At 40.4% G+C, this 23552-nt stretch overlaps 1 protein-coding gene across 3 annotated transcripts in view; it reads left to right on the top strand.

Moving 5' to 3' along the window:
• The window catches only part of LOC121515446, a 110407-nt gene that overhangs the window by 74969 nt on the left and 11886 nt on the right, over positions 1-23552 (top strand). For all 3 annotated transcript variants that reach the window (XM_041796222.1, XM_041796221.1, XM_041796223.1), the window contains one exon: positions 6705-7859. In XM_041796222.1, the coding sequence (XP_041652156.1) occupies positions 6705-7859 (1155 nt within the window). The remainder of the gene's footprint in view (positions 1-6704; positions 7860-23552) is intronic.

Below are 23552 nucleotides of genomic sequence, written 5' to 3'. Positions count from 1 at the left end.
AGAGGTTCATGTCTGTTCTAGTCAGTAGTTCTTGTCTGTTCTAGTCTGAGGTTCTAGTCTGTTCTACTCAGAGGTTCTTGTCTGTTCTAGTCAGAGGTTCTTGTCTTTTCTAGTCAGAGGTTCTTGTCTGTTCCGGTCAGAGGTTCTTGTCTGTTCTAGTCAGAGGTTCTAGTCTGTTCCGGTCAGAGGTTCTAGCCAGCAGTTCTAGTCTGTTAATTTCAGAGGTTCTTGTCTGGTCTGGTCAGAGGTTCTTGTCTGAGGTTCTTGTCTATTCTAGTCTGTTCTAGTCAGAGATTTTTTTCTGGTCAGAGGTTCTAGTCAGAGGTTCTAGCCTGTTCTAGTCAGAGGTTCTAGTCTGTTCTGTTCAGAGGTTCTAGTCTGTTCTAGTCAGAGGTTCTAGTCTGTTCTGGTCAGAGGTTCTAGTCAGAGGGTCTAGTCTGTTCTAGTCAGAGGTTCTAGTCTTTTCTAGTCAGAGGTTCTAGTCAGAGGTTCTAGTCTGTTGTAGTCAGAGGTTCTAGTCTGTTCTAGTCAGAGGTTCTTGTCTGAGGTTCTTGTCTATTCTAGTCTGTTCTAGTCAGAGATTTTTTTCTGGTCAGAGGTTCTAGTCAGAGGTTCTAGCCTGTTCTAGTCAGAGGTTCTAGTCTGTTCTGTTCAGAGGTTCTAGTCTGTTGTAGTCAGAGGTTCTAGTCAGAGGTTCAGGCCTGTTCTAGTTTGAAGTTCTAGTCTGTTCCAGTCAGAGGTTCTAGTCTGTTCTTGTCAGAGGTTCTAGTCAGAGGTTCTAGTCTGTTCTAGTCAGAGGTTCTAGTCTGTTCTAGTCAGAGGTTCTAGTCAGGGGTTCAAGTCTGTTCTAGTCAGAGGTTCTAGTCAGAGGTTCTAGTCTGTTCTAGTCAGAGGTTCTAGTCTGTTCTGGTCAGAGGTTCTAGTCAGAGGGTCTAGTCTGTTCTAGTCAGAGGTTCTAGTCTTTTCTAGTCAGAGGTTCTAGTCAGAGGTTCTAGTCTGTTCTAGTCAGAGGTTCTAGTCTGTTCTAGTCTGAGGTTCTATTCAGAGGTTCTTGTCTGTTCAAGTCAGAGGTTCTAGTCCGTTCTGGTCAGAGGTTCTAGTCTGTTCTAGTCAGAGGTTTTAGTCAGAGGTTCTAGTCTGTTCTAGTCAGAGGTTCTTGTCTGTTCTAGTCTGAGGTTCTATTCAGAGGTTCTTGTCTGTTCAAGTCAGAGGTTCTTGTCTATTCTCGTCTTTTGTAGTCAGAGGTTCTTGTCTGTTCTTGTCAGATGTTCTAGTCAGAGGTTCTAGTCTATTCTTGTCTGTTCTAGTCAGAAGTTCTAGTCTGTTCTGGTCAGAGGTTCTTGTCTGTTCTAGTCAGAGGTTATTGTCTGTTCTAGTCAGAGGTTCCAGTCTATTCTGTTCAGAGGTTCATGTCTGTTCTAGTCAGTAGTTCTAGTCTGTTCTAGTCTGAGGTTCTAGTCTGTTCTACTCAGAGGTTCTTGTCTGTTTTAGTCAGAGGTTCTAGTCTGTTCCAGTCAGAGGTTCTAGTCTGTTCTAGTAAGAGGTTCTTGTCTGTTCTAGTCAGATGTTATAGTCTGTTCCAGTTAGAGGTTCTAGTCTGTTCTAATAAGAGGTTCTAGTCTGTTCCGGTTAGAGGTTCTAGTCTGTTTTAATAAGAGGTTCTAGTTAGTTCTAGTCAGAGGTTCTTGTCTATTCTGGTCAGAGGTTCTTGTCTGTTGTAGTCCGAGGTTCTAGCCTTTTCTGGTCAGAGGTTCTAGTCAGAGGTTCTTGTCTGTTCTAGTCCGAGGTTCTAGTCTGTTCTGGTCAGAGGTTCTAGTCAGAGGTTCTATTCTTTTCTAGTCAGAGGTTTTAGTCAGAGGTTCTAGTCTTTTCAGGTCAGAGGTTCTAGTCTGTTCTGGTCAGAGGTTCTAGTCAGAAGTTCTAGTCTGTTCTAGTCAGAGGTTCTTGTCTTTTCTACACAGAGGTTCTAGTCAGAGGTTCTAGTCTGTTCTGGTCAGAGGTTCTAGTCTGTTCTAGTCAGAGGTTCTAGTCAGAGGTTCTTGTCTGTTCTAGTCAGATGTTCTTGTCTATTCTTGTCAGAGGTTCTAGTCTGTTCTGGTCAGAGCTTCTTGTCTGTTCTAGTCAGAGGTTCTAGTCAGAGGTTCAAGTTTGTTCTAGTCTGCAGTTCTAGTTAGTTCTAGTCAGAGGTTCTTGTCTGTTCTGGTCAGAGGTTCAAGTCTGTTCTACTCTGAGGTTCTAGTCTGTTCTGGTCAGAGGTTCTTGTCTGTTCTAGTCAGAGTTTCTTGTCTGTTCAGGTCAGAGGTTCTAGTCTGTTCTAGTCAGAGGTTCTAGTCAGAGGTTCTTGTCTATTCGGGTCAGAGGTTTTTGTCCGTTCTAGTCTGAGGTTCTAGTCTATTCTAGTCCGTTCTAGTCAGAGGTTCTGGTCTGTTCTGGTCAGAGGTTCTTGTCTGTTCTGGTCAGAGGTTCTTGTCAGAGGTTCTAGTCTGTTTATTTCAGAGGATGTAGTCTGTTCTGGTCAGAGGTTCTTGTCTTTTCTAGTCAGAGGTTCTTGTCTGTTCTAGTCAGAGGTTCCAGTCTATTCTGGTCAGAGGTTCATGTCTGTTCTAGTCAGCAGTTCTAGTCTGTTCTTGTCTGAGGTTCTAGTCTGTTCTACTCAGAGGTTCTTGTCTGTTTTAGTCAGAGGTTCTAGTCTGTTCCGGTCAGAGGTTCTTGTCTGTTCTAGTCTGCAGTTCTAGTTTGTTCTAGTCAGAGGTTCTTGTCTGTTCTGGTCAGAGGTTCTTGTCTGTTTTAGTCAGAGTTTCTAGTCTGTTCTAGTCAGAGGTTCTTGTCTGTTCCGGTCAGAGGTTCTTGTCTGTTCTAGTCAGAGGTTCTTGTCTGTTCTAGTCAGAGGTTCTTGTCTGTTCCGGTCAGAGGTTCTAGTCTGTTCTAGTCAGAGGTTCTTGTCTGTTCAGGTCATAGGTTCTTGTCTGTTCCGGTCAGAGGTTCTTGTCTGTTCTAATAAGAGGTTCTTGTCTGTTCTTGTCATAGGTTCTTGTCTGTTCCGGTCAGAGGTTCTTGTCTGTTCTAGTCAGAGGTTCTTGTCTGTTCTAGTCAGAGGTCCTTGTCTGTTCCGGTCAGAGGTTCTAGTCTGTTCTAGTCAGAGGTTCTTGTCTGTTCTAGTCATAGGTTCTTGTCTGTTCCGGTCAGAGGTTCTTGTCTGTTCTAGTCAGAGGTTCTTGTCTGTTCAGGTCAGAGGTTCTTGTCTGTTCAGGTCAGAGGTTCTAGTCTGTTCTGGTCAGAGGTTCTAGTCTGTTCTAGTCAGAGGTTCTAGTCTGTTCTGGTCTGAGGTTCTAGTCATAGGTTCTTGTCTGTTCCGGTCAGAGGTTCTTGTCCGTTCTAGTCAGAGGTTCTTGTCTGTTCAGGTCAGAGGTTCTAGTCTGTTCTGGTCAGAGGTTCGAGTCTGTTCTTGTCTGTTTCGGTCAGAGGTTCTTGTCTGTTCTAGTCAGAGGTTCTTGTCTGTTCAGGTCAGAGGTTCTAGTCTGTTCAGGTCAGAGGTTCTAGTCTGTTCTGGTCAGAGGTTCTAGTCTGTTCTGGTCAGAGGTCCTAGTCTGTTCTGGTCAGAGGTTCTTGTCTGTTCTGGTCAGAGGTTCTAGTCAGAGGTTCTAGTCTGTTCAGGTCAGAGGTTCTAGTCTGTTCTGGTCAGAGGTTCTTGTCTGTTCTAGTCAGAGGTTCTTGTCTGTTCAGGTCAGAGGTTCTTGTCTGTTCGAGTAAGAGGTTCTAGTCTGTTCAGGTCAGAGGTTCTTGTCTGTTCTGGTCAGAGGTTCTTGTCTGTTCAGGTCAGAGGTTCTTGTCTGTTCTAGTCAGAGGTTCTTGTCTGTTCTAGTCAGAGGTTCTTGTCTGTTCAGGTCAGAGGTTCTTGTCTGTTCTAGTCAGAGGTTCTTGTCTGTTCAGGTCAGAGGTTCTTGTCTGTTCCAGTCAGAGTTTCTAGTCTGTTCTAGTCAGAGGTTCTAGTCTGTTCTAATAAGAGGTTCTAGTTAGTTCTTGTCAGAGGTTCTTGTCTGTTCAGGTCAGAGGTTCTTGTCTGTTCTAGTCAGACGTTATAGTCTGTTTCGGTTAGAGGTTCTAGTCTGTTCTAATAAGAGGTTCTAGTCTGTTCTGGTTAGAGGTTCTAGTCTGTTTTAATAAGAGGTTCTAGTTAGTTCTAGTCAGAGGTTCTTGTCTATTCTGGTCAGAGGTTCTTGTCTGTTGTAGTCCGAGGTTCTAGCCTTTTCTGGTCAGAGGTTCTAGTCAGAGGTTCTTGTCTGTTCTAGTCCGAGGTTCTAGTCTGTTCTGGTCAGAGGTTTTAGTCAGAGGTTCTAGTCTTTTCAGGTCAGAGGTTCTAGTCTGTTCTGGTCAGAGGTTCTAGTCAGAGGTTCTAGTCTGTTCTAGTCAGAGGTTCTAGTCTTTTCTACACAGAGGTTCTAGTCAGAGGTTCTAGTCTGTTCTGGTCAGAGGTTCTAGTCTGTTCTAGTCAGAGGTTCTAGTCAGAGGTTCTTGTCTGTGCTAGTCAGATGTTCTTGTCTATTCTTGTCAGAGGTTCTAGTCTTTTCTGGTCAGAGCTTCTTGTCTGTTCTAGTCAGAGGTTCTAGTCAGAGGTTCAAGTTTGTTCTAGTCTGCAGTTCTAGTTAGTTCTAGTCAGAGGTTCTTGTCTGTTCTGGTCAGAGGTTCGAGTCTGTTCTAGTCAGAGGTTCTAGTCTGTTCTGGTCAGAGGTTCTTGTCTGTTCTAGTCAGAGTTTCTTGTCTGTTCAGGTCAGAGGTTCTAGTCTGTTCTAGTCAGAGGTTCTAGTCAGAGGTTCTTGTCTATTCGGGTCAGAGGTTTTTGTCCGTTCTAGTCAGAGGTTCTAGTCTGTTCTAGTCAGAGGTTCTAGTCTGAGGTTCTAGTCTATTCTAGTCCGTTCTAGTCAGAGGTTCTGGTCTGTTCTGGTCAGAGGTTCTTGTCTGTTCTGGTCAGAGGTTCTTGTCAGAGGTTCTAGTCTGTTTATTTCAGAGGATGTAGTCTGTTCTTGTCAGAGGTTCTTGTCTTTTCTAGTCAGAGTTTCTTGTCTGTTCTAGTCAGAGGTTCCAGTCTATTCTGGTCAGAGGTTCATGTCTGTTCTAGTCAACAGTTCTAGTCTGTTCTTGTCTGAGGTTCTAGTCTGTTCTACTCAGAGGTTCTTGTCTGTTTTAGTCAGAGGTTCTAGTCTGTTCCGGTCAGAGGTTCTTGTCTGTTCTAGTCTGCAGTTCTAGTTTGTTCTAGTCAGAGGTTCTTGTCTGTTCTGGTCAGAGGTTCTTGTCTGTTTTAGTCAGAGTTTCTAGTCTGTTCCGGTCAGAGGTTCTTGTCTGTTCTAGTCAGAGGTTCTTGTCTGTTCTAGTCAGAGGTTCTTGTCTGTTCCGGTCAGAGGTTCTAGTCTGTTCTAGTCAGAGGTTCTTGTCTGTTCTAATCATAGGTTCTTGTCTGTTCCGGTCAGAGGTTCTTGTCTGATCTAATAAGAGGTTCTTGTCTGTTCTTGTCATAGGTTCTTGTCTGTTCCGGTCAGAGGTTCTTGTCTGTTCTAGTCAGAGGTTCTTGTCTGTTCTAGTCAGAGGTCCTTGTCTGTTCCAGTCAGAGGTTCTAGTCTGTTCTAGTCAGAGGTTCTTGTCTGTTCTAGTCATAGGTTCTTGTCTGTTCCGGTCAGAGGTTCTTGTCTGTTCTAGTCAGAGGTTCTTGTCTGTTCTGGTCAGAGGTCCTAGTCTGTTCTGGTCAGAGGTTCTAGTCTGTTCTGGTCAGAGGTTCTAGTCAGAGGTTCTAGTCTGTTCAGGTCAGAGGTTCTAGTCTGTTCTGGTCAGAGGTTCTTGTCTGTTCTAGTCAGAGGTTCTTGTCTGTTCTAGTCAGAGGTTCTTGTCTGTTCAGGTCAGAGGTTCTTGTCTGTTCTAGTCAGAGGTTCTTGTCTGTTCAGGTCAGAGGTTCTTGTCTGTTCTAGTCAGAGGTTCTAGTCTGTTCTAGTCAGCAGTTCTAGTCTTTTCTTCTCATGTGTGTTTATATAATAATGATGTTTAGAGTTTTTCCAGCTCAGCTGTTATAATATCAAATACTGTTTGTTGACGATGTTGGCTCATTTTTAGCTCACAGTCTGCTCTAATTAAACATGATAATATATTTATTATATTAATTATGATAAAATTATTATATTAAATATGTTGATATTATCATTAAATATAGTAATAATATTATTATATTAAATATGATAAAATTATTATATTAAATATGACAATATTAATATATTAATTATAATTATATTATCATTAAATATAATAAAATTATTATAACACTATTATTGGATTAACTATGATAATATTATTATTATTATTTTAAATATGATAATATTATCATTAAATATAATAGAATTATTATTATATTAAATAGAATAAAATTATTGTTATGTTAAATAGAGTAACGCTATTATTATATTAACATGATAACATTATTTTATCAAATTTGATATTATTACTATTTTGTTAAAACAGTCCCTAAGGGTGATGGCGATGAGTAGAGCTGACAAAAATCTAACTTCCACTTTCTCTAAATATGATAAAATCACAACCATCCCTCCATGAAAGGATTTGTCATCCAGGACATTCTGCTCGTTTCTCTCGCAGTACTCGGTCAGGGCTCGTTTGAAGCACAGGTATTGTTAAACTGGTCCTGACTGTCCTCATGTCTCCCTCAGAAACCATGGGTCAGGAACAGTCCCAGGACCACCAGGAGAGCCAGTCAGACCCTGAGGGGCAAAGTTCACCTGGAGCAAAGACCAGTCCAAGCCCCACATCCCCCGGGTCACAGAGGAAACCCCGTAGAGTTCTGTGGAGGGACGGGGGCTGGATCAGCAGCAGGATGGGACCAGGTCTGAATAATGAAGACCTAGAACCAAAGTCGGTTTGGTACCAGGCTGAAGAACTGGTCCCAAAAACGGCGGGGTACCAGTCCAAAGACCCAGAAGCAAAGACAGTGTGGTATCAGGCTGAGGACCTGCAGCGGGACTCTCAGACCGTTTGGTACGATTCAGACTCAGTGGACCCGAGGGATCAGGGACAGCTGGATCAGAGCGAGGACAGAGCTGAGAGTAGGCAGAGTCAGCCACATGCTGCTGGACCTCAGCCAGCCCCGTCACATGACCCCGCCGCCGCACAAAGACAGGAAGAACAGGCATCAGAGAGAGGGGAGGAAGCAGGGAGAGAGAGAGGGACGAGTCAGGGCAGGAGCGAGGAGGAGGACAGAGACGGGAAGAGCAGGAGGAAGAGGAGGAAGAAGAGAGGGAGGAGAGGCGGAGACGACAAACTCAGCTCCAGCTCCAGCTTCGAGTCTCCCAGTCTCACAGAGTCTCTGAGTCCCACTGAGTGTCCCGGTCTCAGCGAGTCTCCCAGGCCACCAGAGACGGACCCGAACACCGAGGAGAGGGATCAGACGGGATGGGCCGCTGCCCCTGTGACGGCCACGAGAGAGGAAGCTGAGCAGGACGCCATGACGCTGCCCGGTCAGACGGAGGGCCAGAGAGGGGACAAACACAGACCGGACTGTAGGGTCTCACGCTCTGATCCTGGTTTCATCAGTGTGATGGAGGACCAGGGGACAGATCAGACCACAGGTACCCCTCTGAAGACCTTACTAACCCAGGATGAGAGTGTAGACCCTGAGAGCTCTGAGACCAGGTCTGCAGGCGCTGCTGCAGAACGTCCTGAAACCAGAACCACAGACGGATGGGGACAGGAAGTGCTGGAGCTGGAATTAGTAAGACATGAAGACCAGGACCAACAGAGCCGGCAGGATTCAGAGATGAAGACAGAAGACCAGGACGTGACGGTTCAGTCGTCTGTGGAGCAGACCGGTTGGTTTAATTTCTACCTCTAATAGTTCAGAACCCTAGTTTTACATTTTTATGACTTAAACTAGGGCTCCTGTAGACCAGGATCATCCCAACAAGTTTGGGTGCAAATAGTTCCAGTCTCTGTCCTAATATCAACTACTGATGTGGTGGTCCTCTGAAAACAGAACTTCTGCACATGCTCAGTACAGTTCCAGTCATATCCCTGAGGGATTAGGTGAACTACAACCACAACGGGGGCTGGTATGGCCCCGTATGATACCATATGGTCCTGCATGATACCATGTGGTCCCACATGATACCATACCGTCCCGCATGATACCATATGGTCTCCTATGATACCATATGGTCCCACATGACACCATATGGTCTCCTATGATACCATATGGTCCCGCATGACACCATATGGTCCCACATGATACCATATGGTCCCGCATGATACCATATGGTCTCCTATGATACCATATGGTCCCACATGATACCATATGGTCCCGCATGATACCATATGGTCTCCTATGATACCATATGGTCCCACATGACACCATATGGTCCCACATGATACCATATGGTCCCGCATGATACCATATGGTCTCCTACGATACCATATGGTCTCCTATGATACCATATGGTCCCACATGACACCATATGGTCTCCTATGATACCATATGGTCCCACATGATACCATATGGTCCCGTATGATACCATATGGTCCCGCATGATACCATATGGTCTCCTATGATACCATATGGTCCCACATGATACCATATGGTCCCGTATGATACCATATGGTCCCACATAATACCATATGGTCCCGTATGATACCATATGGTCCCGCATGACACCATATGGTTTCCTATGATACCATATGGTCCTGCATGACACCATATGGTCCCACATGATACCATATGGACCCGTATGATACCATATGGTCCCGCATGATACCATGTGGTCTCATATGACACCATATGGTCTCCTATGATACCATATGGTTTAACATGATACCATATGGTCCCACATGATACCATATGGTCCAACATGATACCATATGGTCCCGTATGATACCATATGGTCCCACATGATACCATATGGTCCCGTATGATACCATATGGTTCTGCATGATACCATGTGGTCCCACATGATACCATACGGTCCCGCATGATACCATATGGTCTCCTATGATACCATATGGTCCCACATGACACCATATGGTCTCCTATGATACCATATGGTCCCGCATGACACCATATGGTCCCACATGATACCATATGGTCCCGCATGATACCATATGGTCTCCTATGATACCATATGGTCCCACATGACACCATATGGTCCCACATGATACCATATGGTCCCGCATGATACCATATGGTCTCCTACGATACCATATGGTCCCACATAATACCATATGGTCCCGTATGATACCATATGGTCTCCTATGATACCATATGGTCCCACATGATACCATATGGTCCCGTATGATACCATATGGTCCCGCATGATACCATATGGTCTCCTACGATACCATATGGTCCCACATAATACCATATGGTCCCGTATGATACCATATGGTCCCGCATGATACCATATGGTTTCCTATGATACCATATGGTCCTGCATGACACCATATGGTCCCACATGATACCATATGGACCTGTATGATACCATATGGTCCCGCATGATACCATGTGGTCTCATATGACACCATATGGTCTCCTATGATACCATATGGTTTAACATGATACCATATGGTCCCGTATGATACCATATGGTCCCACATGATACCATATGGTCCCACATGATACCATATGGTCCCGTATGATACCATATGGTCCCACATGATACCATATGGTCCCGTATGATACCATATGGTCCCGCATGATACCATATGGTCCCGCATTATACCATATGGTCCTGCATGATACCATATGGTCTCCTATGATACCATATGGTCTCCTATGATACCATATGGTCCCACATGATACCATATGGTCCCGCATGATACCATATGGTCCAGGATGATACCATATTTGCTCCCACATGATACAATATGGTCCCGCATTATACCATATGGTCCCGCATGATACCATATGGTCCAGGATGATACCATATTTGCTCCCACATGATACCATATGGTCCCGCATGATACCATATGGTCCCGCATGATACCATGTGGTCTCATATGACACCATATGGTCTCCTATGATACCATATGGTCCCGCATGACACCATATGGTCCCGTATGATACCATATGGTCCCACATGATACCATATGGTCCCACATGATACCATATGGTCCCGCATGATACCATGTGGTCTCATATGACACCATATGGTCTCCTATGATACCATATGGTCCCGCATGACACCATATGGTCCCGTATGATACCATATGGTCCCACATGACACCATATGGTCCCGTATGATACCATATGGTCCCACATGACACCATATGGTCCCGTATGATACCATATGGTCCCACATGATACCATATGGTCCCACATGATACCATGTGGTCCCGCATGCTACCGTATGGTCCAGCATGATACCATATGGTTTCGCATGATACCATATGGTCCCGCATGATACCATATGGTCCAGCATGATACCATATGGTTTCGCATGATACCATATGGTCCCGCATGATACTATACGGTACTCAATAATAAGATATGGTACGGTACATTAGGGTACATTCCTTTACGCTGCGGTACGATACAATACGATGATGTGATAGGATACGATGCGATAGGGTAGGGTGGGGAACGGTACTGTACTCTTTTGTGTTCTCTACAGTGCATGTCTTTGCTTTTCTCAGACAGCAGCCACTAAATTTTTAAATGAGAACAACAAAATGAGCACCAGCTCTCATTTAAACACGTAACCTTCATGAACATGGAGTAACGTGAACTACATAGATTACACATCACCATTTCAGAAAAGATTAACATGGATATATTATTATTAGTATAAACAACATTAAAAACATACAATTCCCAACAGGAAGCCAAACGTACAGCTTCATCTGTCTGAGCTTTGATAAGTCAAGCAGCAACATCCAGTCTGAAAAATGAAGTCAATGTGGTAGTACAAAGAACTGCAATACTGCAAGTGTCCACTAGAGGCTGGCTGCAGGAACACTGGGAGTCCACACCTGGTTTTACACTAGAAATAAACTGGTTTACAGCCTGGTTTTACACTAGCTATAAACTGGTTTACAGCCTGGTTTTACACTAGCTATAAACTGGTTTACAGCCTGGTTTAACACTAGAAATAAACTGGTTTACAGCCTGGTTTTACACTAGCTATAAACTGGTTTACAGCCTGGTTTTACACTAGCTATAAACTGGTTTACAGCCTGGTTTTACACTAGAAATAAACTGGTTTACAGCCTGGTTTTACACTAGAAATAAACTGGTTTACAGCCTGGTTTTACACCAGAAATAAACTGGTTTACAGCCTGGTTTTACACTAGAAATAAACTGGTTTACAGCCTGGTTTTACACTAGAAATAAACTGGTTTACAGCCTGGTTTTACACCAGAAATAAACTGGTTTACAGCCTGGTTTTACACTAGCTATAAACTGGTTTACAGCCTGGTTTAACACTAGAAATAAACTGGTTTACAGCCTGGTTTAACACTAGAAATAAACTGGTTTACAGCCTGGTTTAACACTAGAAATAAACTGGTTTACAGCCTGGTTTTACACCAGAAATAAACTGGTTTACAGCCTGGTTTAACACTAGCTATAAACTGGTTTACAGCCTGGTTTAACACTAGAAATAAACTGGTTTACAGCCTGGTTTAACACTAGCTATAAACTGGTTTACAGCCTGGTTTTACACTAGAAATAAACTGGTTTACTGCCTGGTTTTACACCAGAAATAAACTGGTTTACAGCCTGGTTTTACACTAGCTATAAACTGGTTTACAGCCTGGTTTAACACTAGAAATAAACTGGTTTACAGCCTGGTTTAACACTAGAAATAAACTGGTTTACAGCCTGGTTTTACACCAGAAATAAACTGGTTTACAGCCTGGTTTAACACTAGCTATAAACTGGTTTACAGCCTGGTTTAACACTAGAAATAAACTGGTTTACAGCCTGGTTTAACACTAGCTATAAACTGGTTTACAGCCTGGTTTTACACTAGAAATAAACTGGTTTACTGCCTGGTTTTACACCAGAAATCAACTGGTTTACTGCCTGGTTTTACACCAGAAATAAACTGGTTTACAGCCTGGTTTAACACCAGAAATAAACTGGTTTACAGCCTGGTTTAACACTAGAAATAAACTGGTTTACAGCCTGGTTTTACACTAGAAATAAACTGGTTTACAGCCTGGTTTTACACTAGAAATAAACTGGTTTACAGCCTGGTTTTACACTAGCTATAAACTGGTTTACAGCCTGGTTTAACACTAGAAATAAACTGGTTTACAGCCTGGTTTAACACTAGCTATAAACTGGTTTACAGCCTGGTTTTACACTAGAAATAAACTGGTTTACTGCCTGGTTTTACACCAGAAATAAACTGCTTTACAGCCTGGTTTTACACCAGAAATAAACTGGTTTACAGCCTGGTTTTACACCAGAAATAAACTGGTTTACAGCCTGGTTTAACACTAGAAATAAACTGGTTTACAGCCTGGTTTTACACTAGAAATAAACTGGTTTACAGCCTGGTTTTACACCAGAAATCAACTGGTTTACAGCCTGGTTTTACACTAGAAATAAACTGGTTTACAGCCTGGTTTAACACTAGAAATAAAATGGTTTACAGCCTGGTTTAACACTAGAAATAAACTGGTTTACTGCCTGGTTTAACACTAGAAATAAACTGGTTTACAGCCTGGTTTTACACTAGAAATAAACTGGTTTACAGCCTGGTTTAACACTAGCTATAAACTGGTTTACAGCCTGGTTCTACACTAGAAATAAACTGGTTTACAGCCTGGTTTAACACTAGAAATAAACTGGTTTACAGCCTGGTTTAACACTAGCTATAAACTGGTTTACAGCCTGGTTTTACACTAGAAATAAACTGGTTTACTGCCTGGTTTTACACCAGAAATCAACTGGTTTACTGCCTGGTTTTACACCAGAAATAAACTGGTTTACAGCCTGGTTTAACACTAGAAATAAACTGGTTTACAGCCTGGTTTAACACTAGAAATAAACTGGTTTACAGCCTGGTTTTACACTAGAAATAAACTGGTTTACAGCCTGGTTTTACGCTAGAAATAAACTGGTTTACAACCTGGATTAACACTAGAAATAAACTTGTTTACAGCCTGGTTTACAGCCTGGTTTTACACTAGAAATAAACTGGTTTACTGCCTGGTTTTACACCAGAAATAAACTGGTTTACAGCCTGGTTTAACACTAGAAATAAACTGGTTTACAGCCTGGTTTTACACCAGAAATAAACTGGTTTACAGCCTGGTTTTACACCAGAAATAAACTGGTTCACAGCCTGGTTTTACACCAGAAATAAACTGGTTTACAGCCTGGTTTAACACTAGAAATAAACTGGTTTACAGCCTGGTTTACAGCCTGGTTTTACACTAGAAATAAACTGGTTTACAGCCTGGTTTAACACTAGAAATAAACTGGTTTACTGCCTGGTTTTACACCAGAAATCAACTGGTTTACTGCCTGGTTTTACAACAGAAATAAACTGGTTTACAGCCTGGTTTAACACTAGAAATAAACTGGTTTACAGCCTGGTTTAACACTAGAAATAAACTGGTTTACAGCCTGGTTTTACACTAGAAATAAACTGGTTTACAGCCTGGTTTTACACTAGAAATAAACTGGTTTACAACCTGGATTAACACTAGAAATAAACTGGTTTACAGCCTGGTTTACAGCCTGGTTTTACACTAGAAATAAACTGGTTTACTGCCTGGTTTTACACCAGAAATAAACTGGTTTACAGCCTGGTTTAACACTAGAAATAAACTGGTTTACAGCCTGGTTTTACACCAGAAATAAACTGGTTTACAGCCTGGTTTTACACCAGAAATAAACTGGTTCACAGCCTGGTTTTACACCAGAAATAAACTGGTTTACAGCCTGGTTTAACACTAGAAATAAACTGGTTTACAGCCTGGTTTACAGCCTGGTTTTACACTAGAAATAAACTGGTTTACAGCCTGGTTTAACACTAGAAATAAACTGGTTTACTGCCTGGTTTACAGCCTGGTTTTACACTAGAAATAAACTGGTTTACAGCCTGGTTTTACACCAGAAATAAACTGGTTTACAGCCTGGTTTAACACTAGAAATAAACTGGTTTAAGCCTGGTTAAACACTAGAAATAAACTGGTTTACAGCCTGGTTTAACACTAGAAATAAACTGGTTTACAGCCTGGTTTAACACTAGAAATAAACTGGTTTACAGCCTGGTTTTACACCAGAAATAAACTGGTTTACAGCCTGGTTTAACACTAGAAATAAACTGGTTTACAGCCTAGTTTAACACTAGAAATAAACTGGTTTACAGCCTGGTTTTACACTAGAAATAAACTGGTTTACAGCCTAGTTTAACACTAGATATAAACTGGTTTACAGCCTGGTTTTACACTAGAAATAAACTGGTTTACAAGCTGGTTTAACACTAGAAATAAACTGGTTTACAGCCTGGTTTTACACCAGAAATAAACTGGTTTACTGCCTGGTTTTACACCAGAAATAAACTGGTTTACAGCCTGGTTTGACACTAGAAATAAACTGGTTTACAGCCTGGTTTAACACTAGAAATAAACTTGTTTACAGCCTGGTTTTACACCAGAAATAAACTGGTTTACAGCCTGGTTTAACACTAGAAATAAACTGGTTTACAGCCTGGTTTTACACCAGAAATAAACTGGTTTACAGCCTGGTTTAACACTAGAAATAAACTGGTTTACAACCTGGTTTTACACTAGCTATAAACTGGTTTACAGCCTGGTTTTACACTAGAAATAAACTGGTTTACTGCCTGGTTTTACACTAGAAATAAACTGGTTTACAACCTGGTTTTACACTAGAAATAAACTGGTTTACAACCTGGTTTTACACTAGCTATAAACTGGTTTACAGCCTGGTTTTACACTAGAAATAAACTGGTTTACAGCCTGGTTTAACACTAGAAATAAACTGGTTTACAGCCTGGTTTGACACTAGAAATAAACTGGTTTACAGCCTGGTTCAACACTAGAAATAAACTGGTTTACAGCCTGGTTTAACACTAGAAATAAACTGGTTTACAGCCTGGTTTTACACCAGAAATAAACTGGTTTACAGCCTGGTTTTACACCAGAAATAAACTGGTTCACAGCCTGGTTTTACACCAGAAATAAACTGGTTTACAGCCTGGTTTAACACTAGAAATAAACTGGTTTACAGCCTGGTTTACAGCCTGGTTTTACACTAGAAATAAACTGGTTTACAGCCTGGTTTAACACTAGAAATAAACTGGTTTACTGCCTGGTTTTACACCAGAAATCAACTGGTTTACTGCCTGGTTTTACAACAGAAATAAACTGGTTTACAGCCTGGTTTAACACTAGAAATAAACTGGTTTACAACCTGGTTTTACACTAGAAATAAACTGGTTTACAACCTGGTTTTACACTAGCTATAAACTGGTTTACAGCCTGGTTTTACACTAGAAATAAACTGGTTTACAGCCTGGTTTAACACTAGAAATAAACTGGTTTACAGCCTGGTTTAACACTAGAAATAAACTGGTTTACAGCCTGGTTCAACACTAGAAATAAACTGGTTTACAGCCTGGTTTAACACTAGAAATAAACTGGTTTACAGCCTGGTTTAACACTAGAAATAAACTGGTTTACAACCTGGTTTTACACTAGCTATAAACTGGTTTACAGCCTGGTTTTACACTAGAAATAAACTGGTTTACAGCCTGGTTTAACACTAGAAATAAACTGGTTTACAGCCTGGTTTAACACTAGAAATAAACTGTTTTACAGCCTGGTTTAACACTAGAAATAAACTGGTTTACAGCCTGGTTTTACACTAGAAATAAACTGGTTTACTGCCTGGTTTTACACCAGAAATAAACTGGTTCACAGCCTGGTTTTACACCAGAAATAAACTGGTTTACAGCCTGGTTTAACACTAGAAATAAACTGGTTTACAGCCTGGTTTACAGCCTGGTTTTACACTAGAAATAAACTGGTTTACAGCCTGGTTTTACACCAGAAATAAACTGGTTTACTGCCTGGTTTACAGCCTGGTTTTACACTAGAAATAAACTGGTTTACAGCCTGGTTTTACACCAGAAATAAACTGGTTTACAGCCTGGTTTAACACTAGAAATAAACTGGTTTAAGCCTGGTTAAACACTAGAAATAAACTGGTTTACAGCCTGGTTTAACACTAGAAATAAACTGGTTTACAGCCTGGTTTTACACCAGAAATAAACTGGTTTACAGCCTGGTTTAACACTAGAAATAAACTGGTTTACAGCCTAGTTTAACACTAGAAATAAACTGGTTTACAGCCTGGTTTTACACTAGAAATAAACTGGTTTACAGCCTAGTTTAACACTAGATATAAACTGGTTTACAGCCTGGTTTTACACTAGAAATAAACTGGTTTACAAGCTGGTTTAACACTAGAAATAAACTGGTTTACAGCCTGGTTTTACACCAGAAATAAACTGGTTTACTGCCTGGTTTTACACCAGAAATAAACTGGTTTACAGCCTGGTTTGACACTAGAAATAAACTGGTTTACAGCCTGGTTTTACACTAGAAATAAACTTGTTTACAGCCTGGTTTTACACCAGAAATAAACTGGTTTACAGCCTGGTTCTACACTAGAAATAAACTGGTTTACAGCCTGGTTTTACACCAGAAATAAACTGGTTTACAGCCTGGTTTAACACTAGAAATAAACTGGTTTACAACCTGGTTTTACACTAGCTATAAACTGGTTTACAGCCTGGTTTTACACTAGAAATAAACTGGTTTACTGCCTGGTTTTACACTAGAAATAAACTGGTTTACAACCTGGTTTTACACTAGAAATAAACTGGTTTACAACCTGGTTTTACACTAGCTATAAACTGGTTTACAGCCTGGTTTTACACTAGAAATAAACTGGTTTACAGCCTGGTTTAACACTAGAAATAAACTGGTTTACAGCCTGGTTTAACACTAGAAATAAACTGGTTTACAGCCTGGTTCAACACTAGAAATAAACTGGTTTACAGCCTGGTTTAACACTAGAAATAAACTGGTTTACAGCCTGGTTTAACACTAGAAATAAACTGGTTTACAACCTGGTTTTACACTAGCTATAAACTGGTTTACAGCCTGGTTTTACACTAGAAATAAACTGGTTTACAGCCTGGTTTAACACTAGAAATAAACTGGTTTACAGCCTGGTTTAACACTAGAAATAAACTGGTTTACAGCCTGGTTTAACACTAGAAATAAACTGGTTTACAGCCTGGTTTTACACTAGAAATAAACTGGTTTACAGCCTGGTTTAACACTAGCTATAAACTGGTTTACAACCTGGTTTTACACTAGAAATAAACTGGTTTACAGCCTGGTTTAACACTAGAAATAAACTGGTTTACAACCTGGTTTTACACTAGCTATAAACTGGTTTACAGCCTGGTTTTACACTAGAAATAAACTGGTTTACAGCCTGGTTTAACACTAGCTATAAACTGGTTTACAACCTGGTTTTACACTAGAAATAAACTGGTTTACAACCTGGTTTTACACTAGCTATAAACTGGTTTACAGCCTGGTTTAACACTAGCTATAAACTGGTTTACAGCCTGGTTTTACACTAGAAATAAACTGGTTTACAGCCTGGTTCTACACTAGAAATAAACTGGTTTACAGCCTGGTTTTACACTAGCTATAAACTGGTTTACAGCCTGGTTTAACACTAGCTATAAACTGGTTTACAGCCTGGTTTTACACTAGAAATAAACTGGTTTACAACCTGGTTTTACACTAGCTATAAACTGGTTTACAGCCTGGTTTAACACTAGCTATAAACTGGTTTACAGCCTGGTTTTACACTAGCTATAAACTGGTTTACAGCCTGGTTCTACACTAGAAATAAACTGGTTTACAGCCTGGTTTTACACTAGCTATAAACTGGTTTACAGCCTGGTTCTACACTAGAAATAAACTGGTTTACAGCCTGGTTTTACACTAGAAATAAACTGGTTTACAGCCTGGTTTTACACTAGAAATAAACTGGTTTACAGCCTGGTTTTACACTAGCTATAAAATGGTTTACAGCCTGGTTCTACACTAGAAATAAACTGGTTTACAGCCTGGTTTTACACTAGAAATAAACTGGTTTACAACCTGGTTTTACACTAGCTATAAACTGGTTTACAGCCTGGTTCTACACTAGAAATAAACTGGTTTACAGCCTGGTTTTACACTAGCTATAAACTGGTTTACAGCCTGGTTCTACACTAGAAATAAACTGGTTTACAACCTGGTTTTACACTAGCTATAAACTGGTTTACAGCCTGGTTCTACACTAGAAATAAACTGGTTTACAGCCTGGTTTTACACTAGAAATAAACTGGTTTACAGCCTGGTTTTACACTAGCTATAAAATGGTTTACAGCCTGGTTTAACACTAGAAATAAACTGGTTTACAGCCTGGTTTTACACTAGCTATAAACTGGTTTACAGCCTGGTTTTACACTAGCTATAAACTGGTTTACAGCCTGGTTTAACACTAGAAATAAAATGGTTTACAGCCTGGTTTTACACTAGAAATAAACTGGTTTACAACCTGGTTTTACACTAGCTATAAACTGGTTTACAGCCTGGTTTAACACTAGAAATAAACTGGTTTACAGCCTGGTTTTACACTAGAAATAAACTTGTTTACAGCCTGGTTTACAGCCTGGTTTTACACTAGAAATAAACTGGTTTACTGCCTGGTTTTACACCAGAAATAAACTGGTTTACAGCCTGGTTTAACACTAGAAATAAACTGGTTTACAGCCTGGTTTTACACCAGAAATAAACTGGTTTACAGCCTGGTTTTACACCAGAAATAAACTGGTTCACAGCCTGGTTTTACACCAGAAATAAACTGGTTTACAGCCTGGTTTAACACTAGAAATAAACTGGTTTACAGCCTGGTTTACAGCCTGGTTTTACACTAGAAATAAACTGGTTTACAGCCTGGTTTAACACTAGAAATAAACTGGTTTACAGCCTGGTTTTACACCAGAAATAAACTGGTTTACAGCCTGGTTTTACACTAGAAATAAACTGGTTTACAGCCTGGTTTAACACTAGAAATAAACTGGTTTACAGCCTGGTTTAACACTAGAAATAAACTGGTTTACAGCCTGGTTTTACACTAGAAATAAACTGGTTTACAGCCTGGTTTTACACTAGAAATAAACTGGTTTACAGCCTGGTTTTACACTAGCTATAAACTGGTTTACAGCCTGGTTTTACACTAGAAATAAACTGGTTTACAGCCTGGTTTTGACTCTAGATATAAACTGGTTCACAGCCTGGTTTTACTCTAGAAATGAACTGGTTTACAGCCTGGTTTTACACCAGAAATGAACTGGTTCACAGCCTGGTTTTACACCAGAAATGAACTGGTTTACAGCCTGGTTTTACACCAGAAATGAACTGGTTTACAGCCTGGTTTTACACTAGAAATGAACTGGATTACAGCCTGGTTTTACACTGGAAATAAACTGGTTGACAGCATGGTTTTACACTGGAAATAAACTGGTTTACAGCCTGGTTTTACACTAGAAATAAATTGGTTGACAGCCTGGTTAAACACTAGATATAAACTGGTTGACAGCCTGGTTTTACACTAGATATAAACTGGTTGACAGCCTGGTTTTACACTAGAAATAAACTGGTTGACAGCCTGGTTTTACACTAGATATAAACTGGTTGACAGCCTGGTTTTACACTGGAAATAAACTGGTTGACAGCCTGGTTTTACACTGGAAATAAACTGGTTTACAGCCTGGTTTTACACTGGAAATAAACTGGTTTACAGCCTGGTTAAACACTGGAAATAAACTGGTTTACAGCCTGGTTAAACACTGGAAATAAACTGGTTTACAGCCTGGTTTTACACTGGAAATAAACTGGTTTACAGCCTGGTTTTACACTAGACATAAACTGTTTTACAGCCTGGTTTTACACTAGATAAAAACTGGTTTACAGCCTGGTTTTTTACTAGAAATAAACTGGTTTACACCCTGGTTTTACACTAGACATAAACTGGTTGACAGCCTGGTTTTACACTGGAAATAAACTGGTTTACAGCCTGGTTGACAGCCTGGTTTTACACTGGAAATAAACTGGTTGACAGCCTGGTTTTACACTAGATATAAACTGGTTGACAGCCTGGTTTTACACTAGAAATAAACTGGTTGACAGCCTGGTTTTACACTAGATATAAACTGGTTGACAGCCTGGTTTTACACTAGATATAAACTGGTTGACAGCCTGGTTTTACACTAGAAATAAACTGGTTTACAGCCTGGTTTTACACTAGAAATAAACTGGTTTACAGCCTGGTTTTACACTAGAAATAAACTGGTTTACAGCCTGGTTTAACACTAGAAATAAACTGGTTTACAGCCTGGTTTTACACTAGAAATAAACTGGTTTACAGCCTGGTTTTACACTAGATATAAACTGGTTGACAGCCTGGTTTTACACTGGAAATAAACTGGTTTACAGCCTGGTTTTACACTAGATATAAACTGGTTTACAGCCTGGTTTTACACTGGAAATAAACTAGTTGACAGCCTGGTTTTACACTAGATAAAAACTGGTTTACAGCCTGGTTTTACACTAGAAATAAACTGTTTTACAGCCTGGTTTTACACTGGAAATAAACTGGTTGACAGCCTGGTTTTACACTGGAAATAAACTGGTTGACAGCCTGGTTTTACACTAGATATAAACTGGTTGACAGCCTGGTTTTACACTAGAAATAAACTGGTTGACAGCCTGGTTTTACACTAGATATAAACTGGTTGACAGCCTGGTTTTACACTGGAAATAAACTGGTTTACAGCCTGGTTTTGCACTGGAAATAAACTGGTTTACAGCCTGGTTTTACACTGGAAATAAACTGGTTTACAGCCTGGTTTTACACTAGAAATAAACTGGTTGACAGCCTGGTTTTACACCAGATATAAACTGGTTGACAGCCTGGTTTTACACTAGATATAAACTGGTTGACAGCCTGGTTTTACACTAGAAATAAACTGGTTTACAGCCTGGTTTTACACTAGATATAAACTGGTTTACAGCCTGGTTTTACACTAGAAATAAACTGGTTTACAGCCTGGTTTTACACTAGAAATAAACTGGTTTACAGCCTGGTTTAACACTAGAAATAAACTGGTTTACAGCCTGGTTTTACACTAGAAATAAACTGGTTTACAGCCTGGTTTTACACTAGAAATAAACTGGTTTACAGCCTGGTTTTACACTAGAAATAAACTGGTTGACAGCCTGGTTTTACACTAGATATAAACTGGTTGACAGCCTGGTTTTACACTAGAAATAAACTGGTTTACAGCCTGGTTTTACACTAGAAATAAACTGGTTTACAGCCTGGTTTTACACTGGAAATAAACTGGTTTACAGCCTGGTTTTACACTAGAAATAAACTGGTTTACAGCCTGGTTTTACACTAGAAATAAACTGGTTTACAGCCTGGTTTTACAGTAGACATAAACTGTTTTACAGCCTGGTTTTACACTGGAAATAAACTGGTTTACAGCCTGGTTTTACACTGGAAATAAACTGGTTTACAGCCTGGTTTTACACTAGAAATAAACTGGTTTACAGCCTGGTTTTACACTAGAAATAAACTGGTTGACAGCCTGGTTTTACACTAGAAATAAACTGGTTTACAGCCTGGTTTTACACTAGAAATAAACTGGTTGACAGCCTGGTTTTACACTAGATATAAACTGGTTGACAGCCTGGTTTTACACTAGAAATAAACTGGTTTACAGCCTGGTTTTACACTGGAAATAAACTGGTTGACAGCCTGGTTTTACACTAGAAATAAACTGGTTGACAGCCTGGTTTTACACTAGATATAAACTGGTTTACAGCCTGGTTTTACACTAGAAATAAACTGGTTTACAGCCTGGTTAAACACTGGAAATAAACTGGTTTACAGCCTGGTTTTACACTGGAAATAAACTGGTTTACAGCCTGGTTAAACACTGGAAATAAACTGGTTTACAGCCTGGTTAAACACTGGAAATAAACTGGTTTACAGCCTGGTTTTACACTAGAAATAAATTGGTTGACAGCCTGGTTAAACACTAGATATAAACTGGTTGACAGCCTGGTTTTACACTAGATATAAACTGGTTGACAGCCTGGTTTTACACTAGAAATAAACTGGTTGACAGCCTGGTTTTACACTAGATATAAACTGGTTGACAGCCTGGTTTTACACTAGATATAAACTGGTTGACAGCCTGGTTTTACACTAGATATAAACTGGTTGACAGCCTGGTTTTACACTAGAAATAAACTGGTTTACAGCCTGGTTTTACACTAGATATAAACTGGTTGACAGCCTGGTTTTACACTGGAAATAAACTGGTTGACAGCCTGGTTTTACACTAGATATAAACTGGTTGACAGCCTGGTTTTACACTGGAAATAAACTGGTTTACAGCCTGGTTTTACACTGGAAATAAACTGGTTTACAGCCTGGTTTTACACTAGACATAAACTGTTTTACAGCCTGGTTTTACACTGGAAATAAACTGGTTGACAGCCTGGTTTTACAGTAGACATAAACTGGTTGACAGCCTGGTTTTACACTAGAAATAAACTGGTTTACAGCCTGGTTTTACACTGGAAATAAACTGGTTGACAGCCTGGTTTTACACTGGAAATAAACTGGTTTACAGCCTGGTTTTACACTGGAAATAAACTGGTTTACAGCCTGGTTAAACACTGGAAATAAACTGGTTTACAGCCTGGTTAAACACTGGAAATAAACTGGTTTACAGCCTGGTTTTACACTGGAAATAAACTGGTTTACAGCCTGGTTTTACACTAGAAATAAACTGGTTGACAGCCTGGTTTTACACTAGATATAAACTGGTTGACAGCCTGGTTTTACACTAGATATAAACTGGTTGACAGCCTGGTTTTACACTAGATATAAACTGGTTGACAGCCTGGTTTTACACTAGATATAAACTGGTTGACAGCCTGGTTTTACACTAGAAATAAACTGGTTTACAGCCTGGTTTTACACTAGAAATAAACTGGTTGACAGCCTGGTTTTACACTAGATATAAACTGGTTTACAGCCTGGTTTTACACTGGAAATAAACTGGTTTACAGCCTGGTTTTACACTGGAAATAAACTGGTTTACAGCCTGGTTTTACACTGGAAATAAACTGGTTGACAGCCTGGTTTTACACTGGAAATAAACTGGTTGACAGCCTGGTTTTACACTAGAAATAAACTGGTTGACAGCCTGGTTTTACACTAGATATAAACTGGTTGACAGCCTGGTTTTACACTAGATATAAACTGGTTGACAGCCTGGTTTTACACTAGATATAAACTGGTTGACAGCCTGGTTTTACACTAGATATAAACTGGTTGACAGCCTGGTTTTACACTAGATATAAACTGGTTGACAGCCTGG

Source organism: Cheilinus undulatus, linkage group 9 (assembly GCF_018320785.1).
Source record: "Cheilinus undulatus linkage group 9, ASM1832078v1, whole genome shotgun sequence".
NCBI classification, from domain to species: Eukaryota; Metazoa; Chordata; class Actinopteri; order Labriformes; family Labridae; genus Cheilinus; species Cheilinus undulatus.
Note: the sequence above shows the minus strand (reverse complement) of the source record. Positions and strands in the feature narration are given on the sequence as shown.